The 20,460-nt window shown below is 45.6% G+C and overlaps 1 protein-coding gene across 1 annotated transcript; it reads left to right on the forward strand.

Annotated features, from left to right (window-relative positions):
* Positions 1 to 10,179: 10,179 nt before the first annotated feature.
* On the forward strand, positions 10,180 to 19,566 carry LOC135104434 (uncharacterized). Its single transcript, XM_064011896.1, has 4 exons — positions 10,180 to 10,237; positions 10,638 to 11,053; positions 18,328 to 18,482; positions 19,422 to 19,566. Exons 1-4 carry the CDS (start codon positions 10,180 to 10,182, stop codon positions 19,564 to 19,566), a joined length of 774 nt encoding a protein of 257 aa, XP_063867966.1.
* The last annotated feature ends 894 nt before the right edge of the window (positions 19,567 to 20,460 follow it).

Below are 20,460 nucleotides of genomic sequence, written 5' to 3' on the forward strand. Positions count from 1 at the left end.
AAGAACTTCGGCAGGAGATATGAAGAAATCGTCCACCTCCTCTCCATGCTTTACTCCTTCCATTAATCCCATAAGCACTCCCACCCTCCCTGACAGAGCCACACCTTACCTCCCAGGTGCCCGGCCCTCATAAAGCGTTGCGATAGTGCCTCACGCCCGCTAGCCGCCGCATACCTCACCGGGGATTTATCGTCCCTCCGCCAAAACGCGCCTTCAGGGAGGAGGTCGCGGCTTCCCTGACATATTTCACGGCACCAAATGTTTATGACGTTGAATATTTCTCCTCACATTTTCTACAACCTTTACGCAAACGCTGTAATTGGGCGAGAGATTGGGCTTTTGTCCCAACGCCACCTGTGTCCACCCGCTGCCCACAGCCCGCCGCCGACACAGCCACCGCCACCGCCACCCCCGCCCCCGCCTTGCCTCATCTGGACTTCATGAATAGAAATGAAGGCAGCGAGGGCGGGGTGCGGGAGGCGGCTCCCCTGAGTTTTATTGCTTCATATCTGTATCAGCATAACCAGTAATTAGCTGCGATGAACGACGCCACAGGGAGATTTAAGCTCGGCACCTGACCGGCTCCTGGAGAAGGGCGCAGGGCATTCTCAGCGGCCGCGCCCAGCAAGTGGAGGCACAAACAATTGCTCCGCTCTGTGGAATTAACTCTGAATCAATGGAGCCTAATTACCAGTCATGTTTAGTTAAAAATCCACGTAAGCAAAAGGTGGGCATCAAATTCTCGCTTGGGTATAATATTCATAAACAATTACTTGCTGTAGAGAGAAACGCCCTCCGCTCCGGGGCTCGTCCCCCAAACAAGGCGGCCTCAGATATGCTACGCTTGTCCCTACTACATGGTTCCAGATTGTTGGCGCTCATTAGCCTCCGTCAACCTGTGTATGTTGTGAAAATTATCCCAAAACGGGCGACACAGGTCGTCAGCACCCTGTTGGCCTGCGGCGCCACAGATTACCGCGGGTCATTAGTGGATTGGAGGGCGCGACGGGACTGGCCGGGGCATCGCTGAGAGAATACGCAAAGGTCTCTGCAGACTGTCATCTCATACAAGAAGCGGCATTCAATTTCCCGCGCCACAGAAAAAAGCAACTCCATTCACATTAAAGTGTCTTGGCGCGCTACTCTGCGACTCCCGATCCACGAGAGACAGGACGCCGGTGGTCACGACCTGCGGCCAACTGGAGGAGCACGTAGAGGATACTCATATTTCCCGTTCCTCACGCACACACGACAATAATTAGGGTCCAGGGGCCTAGTGATACATGAGGACGGAGAGAAGAGATAGAAGGGAGGGAGGAGAGGCCGTAAGAAGTCAGAGGAGGGAGGGAGGAGGCCAGGGAAAGATGAACGTCGGGGAGGAGAGACGATGACGACGCTGACAGCCCCGCCCGGCATATTACGAGACTAATGGAGGTGATGGCGGGTGGTGAGTGACGGTCGACCCGCCGCCGGGATAAGCTCGGTCATTAAGTTCTTCTGATAACCGACGCCCTCATACCTCACTCCTGCACTGCCCACTGGAGGAGGAAGGAGGAGGAGAAGGAGGAAGTGAAAGGAAAGGAAAAGGAAAGGAAGAAAAAGATCTGCTTTCATGAATAATAACAATATCAACAATAATAAAACTAAGAGAGATTATACTAGTAGCAGTAGTAGTAGTAGTAGTACTAGTAGTAGTAGTAGTAGTAGTAGTAGTAGTAGTAGTAGTAGTAGTAGTAGTAGTAGTAGTAGTAGAAGTTGTAGATAGTAGTAGTAGTAGTAGTAGTAATGATGATGATGATGATGATGATGATGATGATGATGATGATAATAATAAACTAAAGATAATAACAACAACAACAATATTGATAATAATAAAGACAATTAAATAAACCTACAAACAAAAACCAACCAGATAAAAAAAATACTGTTAAACTAAATGACAGAAAAATACAGATACACAAAACAAAAACAAAAAAATTTTTATACCCAAACCACCATTAATAAAAAAATAAAACCCTAACGAAAGAATGAGACCGATTTTCTTTTATTTTTCTATTTTTTCACCCAGTGTTTTCTTTCTCCCGTACCTTTCATCCCAGGTGTGCGTGGGAGGGTTGTGGGAGTGTGTCACAGCAAACAGCAAAGGTGATGGTGATAGCGACCCACTATCCCACCACCACCACCACATGCACTCTCCCGTCCCGCTGGCGCCTCTATCTGTCCCTGCCTGAGGAGCTGTGGTCCCGCCTTGCCCTATCGCCGCGCCGCCAGGTGCTAACAGTCGCCTAATGCAAAACACCTGTCCACCGTGTCGCCTATCAGCCAATTAGCATCCGAGAGGCAGGAGGCGGGGGATAATCATTTACGTCAAGGTGCGTCGCGACACTCTCCCACCTGCATTGTGATAATTAGCAGGACAATCAAGGTGGAGGGAATATACGTAGCCTCGCGCCACGATAAAAACCAACCAGGAAAAATATATAATTGGGAAAATGTGGATGCGACAGTGTTTGTGTGTTTTGTGTGTGTATGTGTGTGTGTGTGTGTGTGTGTGTGTGTGTGTGTGTGTGTGTGTGTGTGTGTGTGTGTGTGTGTGTGTGTGTGTGTGTGTGTGTACGAGTGGATAAACGTATATATTTACTTAATTATTGGGGAAATTTTGTTTAGAAGGTTCGGTCTTTACTTCTGTTGTAAACACGCCAAATAAATTAAGAATGAGGGAGGACCTGAAGTTGGAAATAAAAAAAAAAAGAAAAAAAAAAGAAAAAACATTACGAGCACAACTGATTAATGGAACTTACAATTATGATGAAAACATTATCATTTATTATTATTTTATTATTATTATTATTATTATTATTATTATTATTATTATTATTATTATTATTATTATTATTACTTTCATCACAATCATAATTAACCATCATTATCATCGCTAATATAAACACCTAACACAATGAAGCAAAACTCATCATGCCGCACCTTTTAAAATCATAAATCAATCAAACAACAGCGCTAATAACACCAACATCAATGAGGGAAGAAATACAAACATACCAAACGTACATTACCGACACTTTACTTATTCCCAGTCTTTCTTTCCTTCTCTGCTCATTCCCCAGCTACCACACACATACACACACACACACACACACACAGAGACACACGAGGCCTATCTATCACCAAGCGAACCCACGCCACACCTCCTCTAGGTAGAAGTTGATCGTAGAAGTTGATCAACAGTCCACATCGCCTCCCAGCCGCACACCGCCACAGCCGCGTAAGGACAGAAGCTCCACCGCAGGACCTCGCCAGCCCCTCCCCCGGTCGCCAAGCCCCGTAATTACCGCACAGGTGGAGCAATTACAATTTGTCCTGCCGGGTAATGCAGTGTAGTCCAATTTCTGTGATGAACCAAATTGTGGGTTGCCTCGGGTGGTGATTATGAGATCTGTGAGTGATTACCTTCTCGTCTGGTGCGGCGGGAGCTGACGACGATGACCAAGGCTTATATCCCGACCAGATCCCCCGTGAGCAGTCTCCAGCCTCCCTCTCTCTCTCTCTCTCTCTCTCTCTCTCCTCTCTCTCTCTCTCTCTCTCTCTCTCTCTCTCTCTCTCTCTCTCTCTGTCACGAATGGGTTTTTTCTTTTTTTTATCTTTTTACTCCTGTTTTTATTTCACTCTCTTCTCTGCTTGTCTCCCCACTTTCGCAGCTTTTCTTCTTTCAACCTTCCTCTTCAACCTCCTCTTCTATTCCTTCTTCTTCTTCCTATTCTTTTACTTCTTTCTCCTCTTTCTCCTCCTCCTCCTCCTCCTCCTCCTCCTCCTACTTCTTCATATTCTTCCATTTCGTTTCCAATTTAAGTCAGGAAATGCCTCGGGCCAGGAGACATGACTTGCGGAGGCTGAGGCGGGACTGACCCTTCCTCTCGACGCCAGTAACTCACAAATAACATCACCCAGGAAAGAAAAGACACACCTAACTTAAGTGGAAATATCTTCACGGGACATCACTAATTGCAGACGATCTCTTTTCTCTCCTCGTCTTTACACTCTGTCATTTTCGTGTTGCTGTTTTGTGTACGGACCAGATACGCCGCCAGATACGTTAACTCAGGCTCAGGAAATAGCATCGGCGCCACCTGTCTCGTGTGACGCTGCTGCCTCTGCCTCTGCTGCTGCACCTGTCCCGTCCGTCCATCCGCGGAGGTCAGATACCTGCAGCTTCCTTGGAGAAACACTCCCCTCGGGAATTCGGACAGGTTTCTCTCTCTCTCTCTCTCTCTCTCTCTCTCTCTCTCTCTCTCTCTCTCTCTCTCTCTCTCTCTCTCTCTCTCTCTCATGCATTTATTATGACATTTTTTCGTCTGCTAAGTTCGTATGGATGTCAGCTTTTCAGATTTACCTCTTTTTCTTCCCGCAGTCCTGAGCAATACTAGAATAAAAGAGGGAAAAAAAGAGATCCTGCCAAAAATTTAAGGATTCTAAACATCTGAGCCCCTCACAAAGACCATTTCAAAAGGCCACGGCTTTTATGATGCCTTTTCTTCATTACTGGTGTTACTGGTGCAGAATCCTTTTTAAACCATCACTAGAATATTGCAAACATCACTAAAGATCCAGGTAACTTCCAATAAAGTCTGTTAAAAGTAGTCAAGATGGGATGCAGAGGCGTCTGGGAGCAAAGAGGCACAAGTAAAACAGAAGCAACCAAAGAATGACAGTACAGCAACGTGAGCAAGATACGAGACAAGCTTACTTCCTCTGCACTAAAAAAAATCCAAACTCAGGTGTACCGACACGGATCAGGATATCTAGGGATGGGCGCCGATAACCGTAGAAACGAGGAATTAATGTAGCACTTATCATAATACCTATGTAATTACCTTTATGTGGCGTAAAACACTCGCACATGAATCTCTCCCGCATCCCCTGTTATGCTTCTCATCTAAAAATTGCCTCTTCATGCACTCTCTCTCTCTCTCTCTCTCTCTCTCTCTCTCTCTCTCTCTCTCTCTCTCTCTCTCTCTCTCTCTCTCTCTCTCTCTCAAGGACTACTTTCAAAGGCAGCAGAGATGATTACCCGGGCTCCCATTGGTGTTTTCCTATTGGTGATGCAGAATGTTAAACTCCCACCAGAAACACAAACATTCTTGCAAGCCCTCACAACATCCACTGCCGCGTGTAATAAGCGGTCAAAGATAAAAGCCCCGAAAAGCTGAAGAATATAGGCCTCTTCTTTTCCGCGGACGCATCCAAGCTTGTCATGTCCAGCAGCAGCAGCAGCGTGATCCAGCGTCTGGCGCACCACACCCTCACCCGCACGACGTGACTCTTCCTCCCGAGAAACCCGAAAGAAGAGTGAGAAAAAAAAAAAAGAAAAGAAAGCACAAAGAAAGAGAATGAATATCTAAAGACCGAATAAGGCTAGAGGTGCATTCACTAAAAAGGAAGACAAGGAAAGAAAAGAAGCTATTCTCGTCCCCGGCCACCACTTTCTAAAGGCGTGTTTCATGGACTTAAGTCATATTCAATTAAAATCCGCTTAACCTTTCAGTGCTAGTTTTTGTGCGGATATTTGCATGAACGACCACGGCTTGTGTTCCATTCCTCCCCAAACCCTGCGTCCCTCCCCCATGCCTTACTTCCCGCCTTTCCACCCCTCCCCTCTCTTCTCCTCTCCTCTCCTCTCCCCTCTCATCACCGTCCGCGTCACCGAGTAAGCTACACCCCAGCGGCCACGAAAGCAAGGATACACTTAGCACACCATTCCACGTCAGGGGATGATGTATGAAGCGCCTCATTTGCATACACGCACCACCCTCGCTGCTGCTTTGGTGAAATCTCAGAAGAAATGTTGGCGTTTTTTCCCTCCCTACGAGTATTTGGTGCTCCCGTGGCCACGACGCCTGAGAGAGAGAGAGAGAGAGAGAGAGAGAGAGAGAGAGAGAGAGAGAGAGAGAGAGAGAGAGAGAGAGAGAGAGAGAGAGAGAGAGAAAGAGGAACGCAAGAATGATGAATTTACAAATATCTCACTTATCACCCGTTACCTGAAATACAAGTCACAAGGTGTTCATGAGAGAGAGAGAGAGAGAGAGAGAGAGAGAGAGAGAGAGAGAGAGAGAGAGAGTCCACCCTTACACCTGCATCACTCTGGTCTTGGTAAGCATCGTTGTAAACAGACAGACGCTCAACTGGTGTGATCCTCCCATCAAGACGCATGATAGAAGATTCTCTTTGTCTACCTTTCTTTTCCCTCCTTCACTCCTTTCCTCTCTCTCTCCCGCTCATTTTTCTCCTATCCTTTACCTTCCATCCATCCCTTCCTTCCACCCTGTACCTCTTTCTCATTAACACCAAGCAAATTATCCCTCCCCCTTCAAGAAGAGCCAAGACTCTCCCCCCCAGGATTTAATACTTAGGTCAAACATCTGTAACTGGTACTCCATATCCCCTTCAGTGCCTCATTAATACTCCTTCCGTTGCCAGTCGTGTAGACGTTACTCGCATATGCATAGATACCCAAATGACTGAATAAAAAGCGTTAGCAGACAAATACCTTCTCCCCTCAAAAGGATCGAGGGGAAGGCAGGGAGCGAAATGAAGGGATGGAATTGCGGTAACACTGCAAAGGATGGGAGTCACAGAGGAAGATGCAACGGACAAAAACAACTGGTGGAAACTCGTGTTGGCGCCAAACCCTGAGTAGCAGATCAGATAGATAAATAAACGCCGTGGTGAAATTTAAAGAATGAAAGTTTGTTAGAATGCTTGCGGAAACACGAACCAGAATAGTTGTTACAACTTCTTCTACTTGTATTTACCACTGCTACTACTACTACTACTACTACTACTACTACTACTACTACTGCTACTACTACTAGTACTACTATAACTACTGCTGCTGCTATGCTGCTGCTGTTGCTGCTATTACTACTAGTTGTAGTACTAGTGATAGTAGTAATAATAAATAACTGTAATGGTAATAATAATAATAATAATAATAATAATAATAATAATAAGAAGAAGAAGAAGAAGAAAGAAGAAGAAGAAGAAGAAGAAGAAGAAGAAGAAGAAGAAGAAGAAGAAGAAGAAGAAGAAGAAGAAGAAGAAGAAGAAGAAGAAGAAGAAGAAGAAGAAGAAGAAGAAGAAGAAGAAGAAGAAGAAGAAGAAGAAGAAAGAAGAAGAAGAAGAAGAAGAAGAAGAAGAAGAAGAAGAAGAAGAAGAAGAAGAAGAAGAAGAAGAAGAAGAAGAAGAAGAAGAAGAAGAAAAGAAGAAGAAGAAGAAGAAGAAGAAGAAGAAGAAGAAGAAGAAGAAGAAGAAGAAGAAGAAGAAGAAGAAGAAGAAGAAGAAGAAGAAGAAGAAGAAGAAGAAGAAGAAGAAGAAGAAGAAGAAGAAGAAGAAGAAGAAGAAAAATAAGAAAACTTGTGCTTCTTATATTGGAAAAATAAATATGCTGGTCTCTCTCTCTCTCTCTCTCTCTCTCTCTCTCTCTCTCTCTCTCTCTCTCTCTCTCTCTCTCTCTCTCTGACCCTTCTCATCTAGACAAGGACTAACCACACCTGCTTCTTTGTTAGTCCTTTTGCACCTGCTCTCCTCCTCATCCTCCTCCTCGTCTTCCTCCTCCCAGTCCTCCGTGTAGTTCCACCTGCCAGGAGTCGCCGTCACACCTGCTGGCGCACCTGACAGGCCGCGGCCAGTATCTTTGGGTGGTGTCAGGTGAGGGTCCCACATCATCTCTCATTCTTAATTGGCCGCTCTCTTTGGCGCTTTACCGTATTTCATCCAATTATTGGCTATCAGTTTTCTCCCCCGCGGCACCGCCCCTCACACCCCCTTCCCCTCATTAGCCTCACTCACAAGCCGCCCGCCTCATGGAAAAAAATAGTGAAAGTGCTCTTTTTCCTTCTTTTTTCTCCGCTTGTATTGTGTTACTTTTCCGCCTTCTTATTATCCTTCCATAATATTAGTATAGTTGTTCTTATTTTCTTTTTCCTACTCCTCCTCCTTCTACTCCTGCAAGACCTTCGGAAGACGCCCTTCAAGCCCTGTTACGATAAAAGTCCACGTCTTCGTCATTACTCGCTGCGCGACACCGGTTTATCGTCTTTTAATGACCCGCGTCGCCCAGGACCTCTGTGGGCGGTGGAACTTTGGGAATGTTTCGTCCGGTCATTAGTCGGCGGAGCGGCAGGTATTCGTCCGCCTCATTACGGCCGCTGCTGACGAGGCTCCCGCGTCTCCAAAGGCACTGTTTTCCCCTTCTTGGGCGAGGCTTAGCAGAGGGAGTCCCGCAGGTGATTCTTTCCCGCCGTGTTTCAGGACTTCAGGTGGTGATGCTCCGGTGTCTTTTCTATTCTATTTTACTGTTCATGAAAATTACTTATGTCTGCTGGCTGATTTCTCGTCTTGTTTTTTAAGCTACAAGTGTTTTTTTTACCAAGCTTGTTTTGTAACATTAAATAAATTATATTTAATGTTTTGTCACAGGAAAATCAGCTTTTCCGTCTATTTTTTCAGATGGACAGCGCTACGATGGCTCTTCTTTATGTGCTCCACACACACACACACACACACACACACACACACACACACACACACACACACACACACACACACACACACACACACACACACACACACACACACACATACACACACATTCCCTTAAAAACAAAAAAATTCCTTTCAGAGAGAGAGAGAGAGAGAGAGAGAGAGAGAGAGAGAGAGAGAGAGAGAGAGAGAGAGAGAGAGAGAGAGAGAGAGAAGCTATGTATGAACAAAGCACAAAAAAAGAGAAGCTTAGCAATGAAAATCAAATGCTTTTAAAAAAAAAAAGGAAAAGAGACTAAGAGGGGAAGGGTTAGGTTAAATTAGGTTATGTTACGTTAGGTTCGGTTAAGTTAGGTTAGGTTATATTACGCTAGGTTCGGTTAAGTTAGGTTATGACTAATTATGTTATGTTATGTTATGTTTGGTCAGGTCAGGTTAGTTTAGGTAAGGTCAAATAATGTTAGGCAAAGTTAGGGTTAGGTTAGGATTAGGTTATGTTACGTCAGGTTTAGTTAGATTGTTAGGTTAGTGTAGGTTAGATTACGTTAGATTAAGTTAAGTTAGGATAGGATAGGTTAGAATAGGATAGGTCAGCAGGAGTCGATCACTAGAGGGCGTGAACGGGACTTACCTGGAAAAATCTCAAGGTTCTTTTGTCAATTAGCGAGTCATCTGACGGAGACTGTTACCCGGCCCTGACTCACACGCCATTCCACGCCCACACAAGCACCCACGCCGCCACGCCATAGCTTCACGTCTCCTCCACACACACACACACACACACACACACACACACACACACACACAACGTCACTGCGCCCTCCTCACCACAGCCCACACTGCCGCCTCCGCCCACATGTTTCCCCAGCAGTGTATTCAGAAGCCCTATCACAATATTGGTTCTCAAATGGGTACAACACCTTATTTTCTGGCAACGCGACCGACCACCAATATCATCAAGATCTAGCTCAAGATCACCACTCCACCGAAAACAGCTGAAACGAAGCATCCCACTTCCCCTCGCCTCCTCCCACTTTGCTCTATATAATTATTGATAAAACTGCAGTCCTCATCAGGGTTAAGGGACTCCTAATGATTCCTCACGTTAATGCAAATACAGAGGTTATGTTTACTACCGGGAGGAGCTACGGCTGCATGTCCCACTCCTGTGCCTCTGGTCTGTCTGGTGGTGGTGGTGCAAGAGGTGGAAGGAGAAGGTGGCGTGGTGGTAAGGCACTGGAACCCGACATTGTGAGGGAAATTACAGAGCCGCGTGTTGTGAGTCGGCCCTTATCTGGCGGCAGGGACGGAAGGAGGAGGGGCACAGAGGAAGGGTGGAGGCAGGGTGGAGGAAGGTTACGGGAGAGGGAAGATCGGGAAGGGTCCGCTGCCAGGGCACAACATCTCCGGGAGTTATGAAATCAACAGGTCTTTAATCTGAACCAACCACTGATTCTGCCGCGCGATGTTCGCCGGGGATACATCACAGCCTCTCTTAACTATACCCATTTGCCTCCTTAATAACACACACATTTGCATATTAGGACAACTACCTCCTTGCGGTCTGGGGAATTTATGGGCGAAGCGGATTTACGATTCAACCATTACATTATTAAAAATTACACAATGGCTCTGGGAATCACCACCTACGAAACTCCCCGCCCGAAGCCTGCGGCGAGGATCAGTAAAACCAGTGGCTTGTCTGGACAGCGCAGATGCCTTGATAACATGGATAAGACCACTGGCCGGCTAGGGATACCGCTCCGCAGGGTTTGGGCAGGGAGGGAGAGAGGGATGGAAGAAAAGGGCGTAGGAGGCAAGGCTGGAGGGAGGAAGGTAGGCTAGTGGAGGAGGAGGAGGAGGAGGAGAAGAGCTTGGAGTGATGGAGGAGAAGCCACAGTAATGAGGAGGAGGGTATCTTACGCTGTTGTTAAGGGTGACCGATTCGATATGAGGGATGGGAACTCGACCTGACGGGGAGGAGGACGTTAGGAAGGTGGTACTTTGGCCCCTGGGAACGTGTAATGAACGGGAGGAGGAAGGACGTAAAGATATCCAATGTATGATCCGATAATCTGCGACAGGTAATGCAAAGTGCCACCTCGCTCCTCGGCCTGTGTGCGGCGGCGGCGACGGCGGTGGCGGCGTCCTCGGCACCGACCACACCATTCTGACCGCCACGCGAACCACTGTGGCACGAACCGTAACACAGGGAAAGGTACGTAATGATGCCGTCTTAATCTGCCTCATGAAACCTGAGGAACATTACCACCTTCACCACTACGCCATCATCCCCACCGCCACTACCACCGCTGCCATCACCACTAACGACACCATCCTCACTGCCCCCACTGACATCATCACCTACGCACCATTACCAACATCATCACTAACGCCACCATCCTCACCATTTCTACCATCACCACCCATGCACCACTATCATAACGGTACTACTGTATTAATCACATCACCACCACCATCACCACATACATCACCACTAGTATGTCAAACCTAACCTAACTTAACCTTATTTCATCACCACCTACACAACACCACTCATCATCACCACCACTCCAGCTTCACTCTCACAAAGCAGAACCTTCACCATCACATAGGACACCACCACCCCTTCACCACCACACCATAACCACTAAGCACTTGACTGACTGACACCTTTGCTAACACCATTGCCAGCATGCACCACACACCACAATAACCATCATTAACCGAATCACACACACCGCGATCATTATCAAATTACCATCACCGTTATTATTAAGACAACAACAATGACGACGACGACAAAAACAACAACAACAACAACAACAACAACAACAACAACAACAACAACAACAACATCACCACTCCTAATAATTCAATTCACACGACTAAAGCAAGGAAAATTAAGCACACCAGCGCACCATTAACTCCTCTATCACACCACCACCACCACCACCACCACCACCAAAGTAAATAAGTGCTTGATGACAATCCACCAACACAATTAAGCGCCAAAGTACTGAGGTTTTAATGTTTTCAGGATTCTTTTTGGTTCCCTCATAATGGACGTCCGCTGCCCACTCTTACGTGTACCTGCACCTAATCTTCACCTCAGTATACCTGGCGTGTCAGTGTGTCCTCCACCCTCGTGTGTGTGTGTGTGTGTGCGCGCATCCAGCCAGGTGTCCACGCTTCGTTCTTCGGTCTTCTGCTAATGACCTTCTTGTCAATCAATATGAATTAATAGTAGGCCAGATCCACTACTCTCTCTCTCTCTCTCTCTCTCTCTCTCTCTCTCTCTCTCTCTCTCTCTCTCTCTCTCTCTCTCTCTCTCTCTTTTCTCTCTCTTCTTTTTTTACAACACAAGTTTGAATTAATTTCCCATTTAGCTTTTTTTATAAGCGAGTCAACTTTTGTTCGGGAATTGAAAAAGTGTTCGCGATCTGTTTATTTTATTTTTTCTTTCATGTTGTAATTTACTTGTATCACTTTAATGTTTTCTTTTTCCATATCGGTGAATTATTTTTTCCTTCAACGCTAACAAATATGTATTTTTTTACAGTTTTTGTAGTGGTTCGGTGTTTACGTACAGCATATGATAGCAAAGTCCTTATGGTACGTAAGAGGAAGATGATTTTGTGAGGTTTTACCAAGTTGTTATACGCAGTGATCATTTTAACCAAGCAATAATAAATACGAACGTTGAGGAGGTTGGTTCACTTCTCTCCACAAAGTTACTTTATCCTACGCTCAATAAAGACAATATTTCCTTTCTTCCTCTCTTCCTTTTCTTCTTTCCTTTCCTTTCCTTCGTTCTTTCCTTCCTGTATAAACAAACAAACACGAGAAACTATAAACCACAATATACTTAGGGACGTTCACCTTTCCACACACACACACACACACACACACACACACACACACACATACACACACACACAAACACACACACAGGGAGATCTATTCACAATTCTCGGCGCCTACCTCTTTTAGCCCCTGCGTTTTAATAAGTGTATGGGCGGCACCCCAAGGCCGCCCCTTCTCTATGGGCGTGATGGATTGACTCTGGGCAGTGGGGTGATAGAATTGATGTCCTTCACTGGGGGTCCACGGCAGCGCCCATGACTCAGAAGGCCTCCCTTGAGTCTGTACTGGAGAAGGAGGAGGAGGAGGAGGAGGAGGAGGAGGAGGAGGAGGAGGAGGAGGAGGAAGAGGAGGAGGAGCACCATCGTGATAAACTTCATTATTCATGTTCCGGAAGGTGGTTTAGGGTTGTAATGTATGCGAGTGTGTGTGTGTGTGTGTGTGTGTGTGTGTGTGTGTGTGTGTGTGTGTGTGTGTGTGAGAGTAAGTAGGTACATAGGTGGGCGAGTGAATGGCAATGTGAATAGTTGAGTGAATCTGTACCTAGGTGAGTATGTGAATAAGGGAATAAATGAGTGAGAGCTATTCAGTTCATCGCCTGAATGGAAGAATGAATAAATGAATGAATGAACCACTAACACACAATCACATCCTTAATAGCAATGAAAGAAGACATGCAAAGAAAATATACAAACTCCGTGCAATACCTCAACGTTAATCAATAAAAGCTTTTCCTTCTTGATCTTACGTGTCATCTAGTCACTGATCCCTTGCAGCTGTTTCACCCCTCCCTCCTCGCCTCACTCACTCCTTGGCTTTCTCCCCTCACGTCCTCCAGACAAACCCTTCCACCTGCAGGGCGAGCGCTTCATTAAGAAATTCATCTATCACACACGCAACTCAGGTCTCTGTTTAGTTACTGCATCACAAAACGAGGCAGAACTTAAACATGAGACACGAGTATAGGTGAGGTACAGTTACGCATAGAAGTTAAGTAACTAACACATCACTCTCCGTCCATCGTGTTTAGCGTTTTTTGTCATTAACTTAAACAGATTATTTTCGTGTACAAGTGCGTCTGTACTGAGAAGAGTTAGTCGAATGCTCGGCTCCTCTGCGTTTCTTCTATCCTGCCACTCCGGTTTGTTATGTCCGTGAAACGAAGGATGTGTGGGTCTTTATTCGACATGTCTTTCCTTTCTCGTTAACGCAACTAAACCTGTATGTTTCATCGTTTATTTCGAATCGTTTTTTGTCTCCAGCATTTGATGTAGCGGATAAGGAAAGGGCGAGTAGGAGGATGACTCACAGGAAAGATAAAGAAGGAAAGCAAACGAAGGGGAAGGAAAGCATGGAGGAGAGTTATGGAAGCGTGCACGTTTCTACTAAGGCTGCCTCGTTGAACACTCTCTCCTCTGTCGGAAAACCACGGGATATTACAAGAAGGGAAATGATGTCACCCTGAAGGACCGAGACCACCTTCACTGTGAAATACAAAAATCTCAATTAATTCTTTCCTAACTTTTCCTGGTGGCTTCACATTCGTCCCTCGCTTCCTTTCCTGATACGCATCCTTTACCTCCTTGCGACTCGATCTGGTGAGCAAGCAGGGCAGTACACCCGAGCCATTATAGACAATTATACTAAATGACTTAAGGAATAAAGTAAAAGTTCAGAGATGAAATGAAACTGAAAGAGCCCCGAAGTCTTTGAGCGGAGGGTAAATAATTTTCTCTATAATAAAACTAATGACACTTAATGAGGAAGAAACGCGAATGAACTAATCTGGAGGTGATTTTCTGAGCCACCCACAAGTCCCTACAAGCCATGACGAGACGTGGAGGGAATGACAACGCAACTCATCCACACATCCTCTTCTCCTACAACCTTATCACTGGAACATCCAAATATAACAACAACAACAACAACAGCACCAACCCTTAAGGCAGCGTTATCCTGTTATCTCGCTACACTTAACAAACAAACGTTTTCTTTCGACAACACTGGAGGAAAAGTAAGTGAAAAGAACAAGCACCATAACACATGACAGGATGCCGGTATCTCACTGACGATTACGAGAGAGAGAGAGAGAGAGAGAGAGAGAGAGAGAGAGAGAGAGAGAGAGAGAGAGAGAGAGAGAGAGAGAGAGAGAGAGAGAGAGAGAGAGAGAGTTTTGCGGGTCCGACATATTATCGGGACGCAACAAAGAAAGGAGGAGGAGGAGGAGAAAATAATGTTTATGACAATTTAAAAAAACTTGTTCGCTGTTAATTGTTGTTGTTGTTGTTGTTGCTGTTGATTCTGTTACTGTTGTTATCTCTCTCTCTCTCTCTCTATGTGTGTGTGTGTGTGTGTGTGTGTGTGTGTGTGTGTGTGTGTGTGTGTGTGTGTGTGTCCCTCTCCTTCTCTCAGTACCTCATCCCCTCCTTCCACGCCCCGGCTGTCGTGTCCTCTCCTTACTCGTCCAATAAAAACCTTCACATTGACTATGGACTGAGGCGCTGAGTGGGGCGACCGGTGGAGCCCAGGAGACCCACACATTAGCCCCCATTGTATTCATTCACACACACAGACACAGTACTAGGAGGGAGACGAGGAAGCAAGGAGAGAGGCAGAGAGACAAGGAAATAAGGAGAGAGGAGAGACAAGGAAAGCAAGGAGGCAAGGAAGGGGATAAAGATACGAGGAAGCAAGGGTTCAGATAAGGAAGGAAGGAGAAAACTAAACAAGGAAGGATAAAAGGAGGGAGAAAAGGAGAGATAAGATGAAGAAGAAAAGGAGAGACAAAGTGACCAGGGTGGCGATAGAGAGACAAGCAGGGAGGTAATGAGACAAGGAAGGAAATAAGGGGAATAACAAGGAAGAAGACAAAAAAGAATGAAAGAAAAAGACAAAGAGATAGATAAGGAGACAAGAAGAGGGACAGAAAGACAAGGAGGATAAAAAGGAGAGAGAGAGATAAAGAGAGAGATAAGGAGACAAGGAGGATAACAAAGTGAAAAAAAGAAAGACAAGGAAGAGACAAGGAGAAACAATGAAGGAAACAAGGAGAATGCCAAGGAGAAAAGAGACGAGGAAAGAAAAAAAGTGAAACGAGAATGAAAGAGGTATTGGAAAATTATGAGAACGATATATACATTCATTTTTCCGTACTTTCACATCATTCATTCTCCTCCTCCTCCTGTTCCTCCGCGTGGCATAAAGCACTGGAATGCCTGCTAACTAATTTCATGAGGGCCAAGCGTAACAGTGTGGCAATCAGATGCTTCTTTAGCCTGGCGTGTTTTCCATTATTCATCCACTGCACTACAACACCAAAGGGAGAGAGAGAGAGAGAGAGAGAGAGAGAGAGAGAGAGAGAGAGAGAGAGAGAGAGAGAGAGAGAGAGAGAGAGAGAGAGAAATGCTGGTCTCCCTTGTTGTTGTTTTCTTACTTGGAATGGAATTATGAACTGGTAAGGGGTACCTCCTCCTCCTCCTCCTCCTCCTCCTCCTCCTCCTCCTCCTCCTCCTCCTCCTCCTCCTCTTCCTCCTTCTTCTCCTGTATATGGCCAGTGTCCACCCCTCGCTGTCCTCTCCGCTGAGATTAAAAATGACCCGGCGAATGAGAGGAGCGTGTCAAACTCAGTCTCCACATAAATTACGATATAATTGACAGGTGAATCCGTGATCAGGGGAAAAAGGAGGAGGAGGAGGAGGAGGAGGAGGAGGAGGAGGAAAGGGACGAGTACGTGGACGACGACGACGAGGAAAGGGACAAGGACGAGGACGAGGACAAGGAGGACGAGAACAAGGAGGACATGGATGAAGAGAAGAGGAATATAAGGAGATATTTATATATATCTAAAGACTGATCTCCTGTGAGAAAGAAAACGTTTTCATGGATAACTTCTTAAAAGTGTAGAAGGACTGGGACAACACTCAGTTTTGCCTTAGAGAGAGAGGGAGAGGGAGAAAAAAAAAGTGACATGATGTGAAAAAATAAGAGTAATATTAACAAATAAAGAAGCCAAATTATTTTTTGATAACTGCGTATGTGTATTATTGGTTTTTCCGTCTTTTTTCCTTTTTTTCTTCACTTTTTTAATAAATAAATTTTAAAGACTGTTTCATAAGATCGGTGGACTTCGGTAACTGCAGCATTATGGTCATTTTCCTGGCTTGGCTTACTTTTGCAGAACCTCCGGAATAACGACTTCTTGCATCTTCCTTTATTTCTAATGTTCTTATAATACTATGGAGCTGGGCATAAATCTAGGAGAGAGGGATCGATAACGTGAATCAAAGCAAGAAAGACTAAAATGGAAAAAAAAAAGAAAGAAAGGAAGCATCTCGGTGAAAAAAAAAAAAAAACCCATTATCAAGAGTGTGAATTTCAGCGGTTCAGAGGCTATTTCTTGTACCCTTATTCAGAAACGCCTTTTTCTCTTATCACCACATTGTCAAAGGCCACAAAGATGACTAGCTGGGTTTCTCATGTTAACCATGTAGGAATCTCGTTAATCTGTCATTAAAGTCATATAAACACCCTTTGAAAATCTGTCACTTCAACTAGAGCCTATTGAATGAAAGTAGTAGAAGTGCGGGCAGAAGAGTCTCAGAATACGAGTATGGTCCTTGGTCTGAGGAACGACGCCCCGCAGCCCCGCGCCTCAGCCCAACCAGGTAACTCACCTCCAGATGAATACTGATGCTGGTCGGGGAGAGGTGCTGCAAGGACAGGGAAGGAGTGAGCAGGTGGAGTGAAGGAAGAGGAAAGAAGATATAGCTGAGGAATGAGATTGGAATAAACGCAGAAAGTATTGAGTGATGGAGGGAGGGAGGGAGGGAGGGAGGGAGGGAGGGAGGGAGGGAGGGAGGGAGAGGGAAGGAAGGAGGGGAAGGAAGAGCAAAGAGGAGGAAGGTAAGACGGAGAGGAGGAAGTGACGGTCTGCGAATTTCGAAGGTTCTTGTGATTGGTCTATGTGTGTGTGTGTGTGTGTGTGTGTGTGTGTGTGTGTGTGTGTGTGTGTGTGTGTGTGTGTGTGTGTGTGTGTGTGTGTGTGTGTGAGAGAGAGAGAGAGAGAGAGAGAGAGAGAGAGAGAGAGAGAGAGAGAGAGAGAGAGAGAGAGAGAGAGAGAGAGAGAGAGAGAGACGCATGCATGCATGCATGCATGCATGCATGTACGTACGTATATATGTAAGTATGTATGTATGTATGTAAGTATGTATGTATGTATGAATTTATACATGTATGTATGCATGTGTACATGTATTTTTGTATTTCATGTGACTATTTTACGTAATGTGTGTATGCATCTAAGTATGTATGCAGTGTGAACATAATTGTGTCTGCCTGTTTGCTTGTCATTCTGTCAGTATGTCTGTCTGTTTGCATGTATGCGAGGATGAATGCATCTTTGTATTCATAACACTGTGGCGCTGCACAGTGTTGTCTTTTGCTTGTTGTTTTATTAATATGTTCAAATTTTGTTTACTCTACCCTTGTCTATTTGTGGGACAGGTTACATTTGCATAAACTTTTGAAAGACGATTCAAACATCTTGAGTGACTTTATCTAAGAGCCAAAGTGGATGTCTTCAATGTATACATGACGTGGAAGTGTAGTCTTGGCCAATAAAGTATGTAGGATATGTACCTGTTCGTTTATAAGACAACTTTTAACATAAATACAAAAGTAAAAAAAAAAAAAAGAAAAAAAAATAATGAATGTGATGCATCTGTTTTGGGTAGCTAATGCCATTGTTGTGACGGAGGTGAGGGAGCGTCGCCTCTGCGTGAAGTTAAGGCGAGTCCCTGCAAAGGAGAGTCGAGCAACTGAATATTAAATCGAGTCATTCACGGACGCCTGACGTATACATCAAGGGTAATTCAATTCTGGTCCCCGGCATCTCGGTGCCTCGTGCATCAGGCCTCCTTCAGGACCTGCCCAAAGGCTCCTGATGGCGAGGCTGAACCATTGACGAGTTTGAGGACGTGCCGCGCATCACATCCACCCGACTTACCCCCACCCCCACCTTCCTCCCGCGGCCCACACGCGAGCACCGGTGCAACGCCGAAGAAAGGGCATTTAGACATTACCAGGATGACTTCACTGCGTTCCTAGGGATGCTATGTGGATGAGGCAATACCTGTTTTCTTTTTTACACTTGGGAAAATGAAAGCGAAGCAGCGAGGCGTGGCGTGCAGGGGCGCCGGGCATTCTCTTGGTGGGAGGCGAGGCTCACCCCCCACGAGACATGCCGGGCTGCTGACGGACGCTGAACCAGGTTATAAGGATACATCGCTGCGGTGCTCCCCGGGTGGCCTCGCAGCGAGGGATGTGAGAAGGTGGGGGAGAAGCAAATAAGGAATGGATGGTAAGAAAGGAGAGAGTGATGTAAGAACAGAAGAGGAAGAACAGAAGTGGTTACACAAAGAACAGATGGTAGAGGATAAATAAAAAAAAATAAATAAATAAAAAGAGGAGGAAGAGGAGGGAGGTAGAATGTCTGGAAAAGGAAGGGGCGTGAATAAAACGAGGAAGAGAGACAGGGAAGTATGAATAAACGATAAAAGGGATAGGAAGGTAGGAATAAACAGGACAGGTGAGAGAAGTGGGAATAAACAGAGAAGATGAGAGAGGTGTAGGAGTAACCCGAAGTGAAGAGAGATAAGCATAAACGAGAAAGAAAATAGAAATAAACAGGAAAAGTGAGAAAAGTAAGAAAGATAGGAATACACGCAAAAGCGGAAGGAGGTAGAAATAAAACAGGAAAAGGGAAAGGAAGGTAGAAATAAGGAGAGAGAAAAGGGAGAGGGAGCGGGAGAGGGCGAGGGGAGAGGGCGGGAGAGGGCGAGGCAAGGCGCATCTCGACACGGTGGCGGTGGCAGTAAGCTGGAAATTACTTTACAAACAGCACCATGAGCGGGTGGACGGGTGGGAATATGTATCTTTACGGCGCCCAACAACTCGGCGATCCCGTCATTTAGCATAAACACAGGTAAGACGCCTCTATTTGCAAGTCTGCCCACCGCCATAATCCGCAGCCGCCCCGCCACTCTCCGTGTTGGGGCGGGAGGAGAGGAAGGCAACAGATGCATCGAGCCACCTCCAGGACCCCAAGCTGTCTCCCCCGCTGTTCACCCACCACAGCTGCGTGCCATCTGAGCCTCCACTAGAATGACCGGCTCAGCACACCACCATATGAGTCACGACTTGTGTACTACGACCATCACGACCACTGTTACTAAAGCTACGTTACTTTAGTCACCAGCCAACGCACAGCTCTCATCACTTCCAGTTGGATAACTTCCTCATATAGTGATAAACATAAAAAAATGGAAGGAGAAAGTAACTTGAAAGAAATACTGAGATAACCAGAAACACACACTCGAATGTACTGGCTGCTACTACTACTACTACTACTACTACTACTACTACTACTACTAATAATAATAATAATAATAACAATAATACTTCTACTACCTACCCGTGCTAATTTAAAGGTGCTCCAGTCAAGTCCAAGGAATCCAGTGCTTTGTGGAGCAAGATTATCTTATTACATGGTATCTTCAGCATCAGGTAAAAAGACAGATACTCGTATTGGTTATCACTTTATTTACAAACACAAACACACAACTGCTCTCTCTCTCTCTCTCTCTCTCTCTCTCTCTCTCTCTCTCTCTCTCTCTCTCTCTCTCTCTCTCTCTCTCTCTAATGCCCATCTTCACCTTTCCGTTTTCCATCTCAATCTTCCCTACAGTGGAAACACATTTACCTATCTACCCATATCACACACACACACACACACACACACACACACACACACACACACACACACACACACACACACATACAAAAACGAAGACCTTTTTTCCCCCTTATACTAAAGTGAGTGGACTGGATATACAGTACGCAGACCATTATAATTTTGTGTGTCCTTACAGTGGCTGCCTTCAAGCGTCACTTACAGTACTTAGCGCTGTTACTAGTTCCTTGTCATGTTTTCCTGGGCCTTGGTAACATTTCCTGCTAGCTTGTCAAGTGAGAGAGAGAGAGAGA

Source organism: Scylla paramamosain, chromosome 1, assembly GCF_035594125.1.
Source record: "Scylla paramamosain isolate STU-SP2022 chromosome 1, ASM3559412v1, whole genome shotgun sequence".
Lineage (NCBI taxonomy): Eukaryota > Metazoa > Arthropoda > Malacostraca > Decapoda > Portunidae > Scylla > Scylla paramamosain.

Coding starts and splice junctions, on each gene's coding strand:
- LOC135104434 (XM_064011896.1), top strand. CDS start 10,180: ATGGCTCTGGGAATCACCACCTACGAAACTCCCCGCCCGAAGCCTGCG. Junction 11,054..18,327: donor CACCACATACATCACCACTA/GTATGTCAAACC, acceptor CTCGTGCATCAG/GCCTCCTTCAGGACCTGCCC. Junction 18,483..19,421: donor GGTGCAACGCCGAAGAAAGG/GCATTTAGACAT, acceptor TCTATTTGCAAG/TCTGCCCACCGCCATAATCC.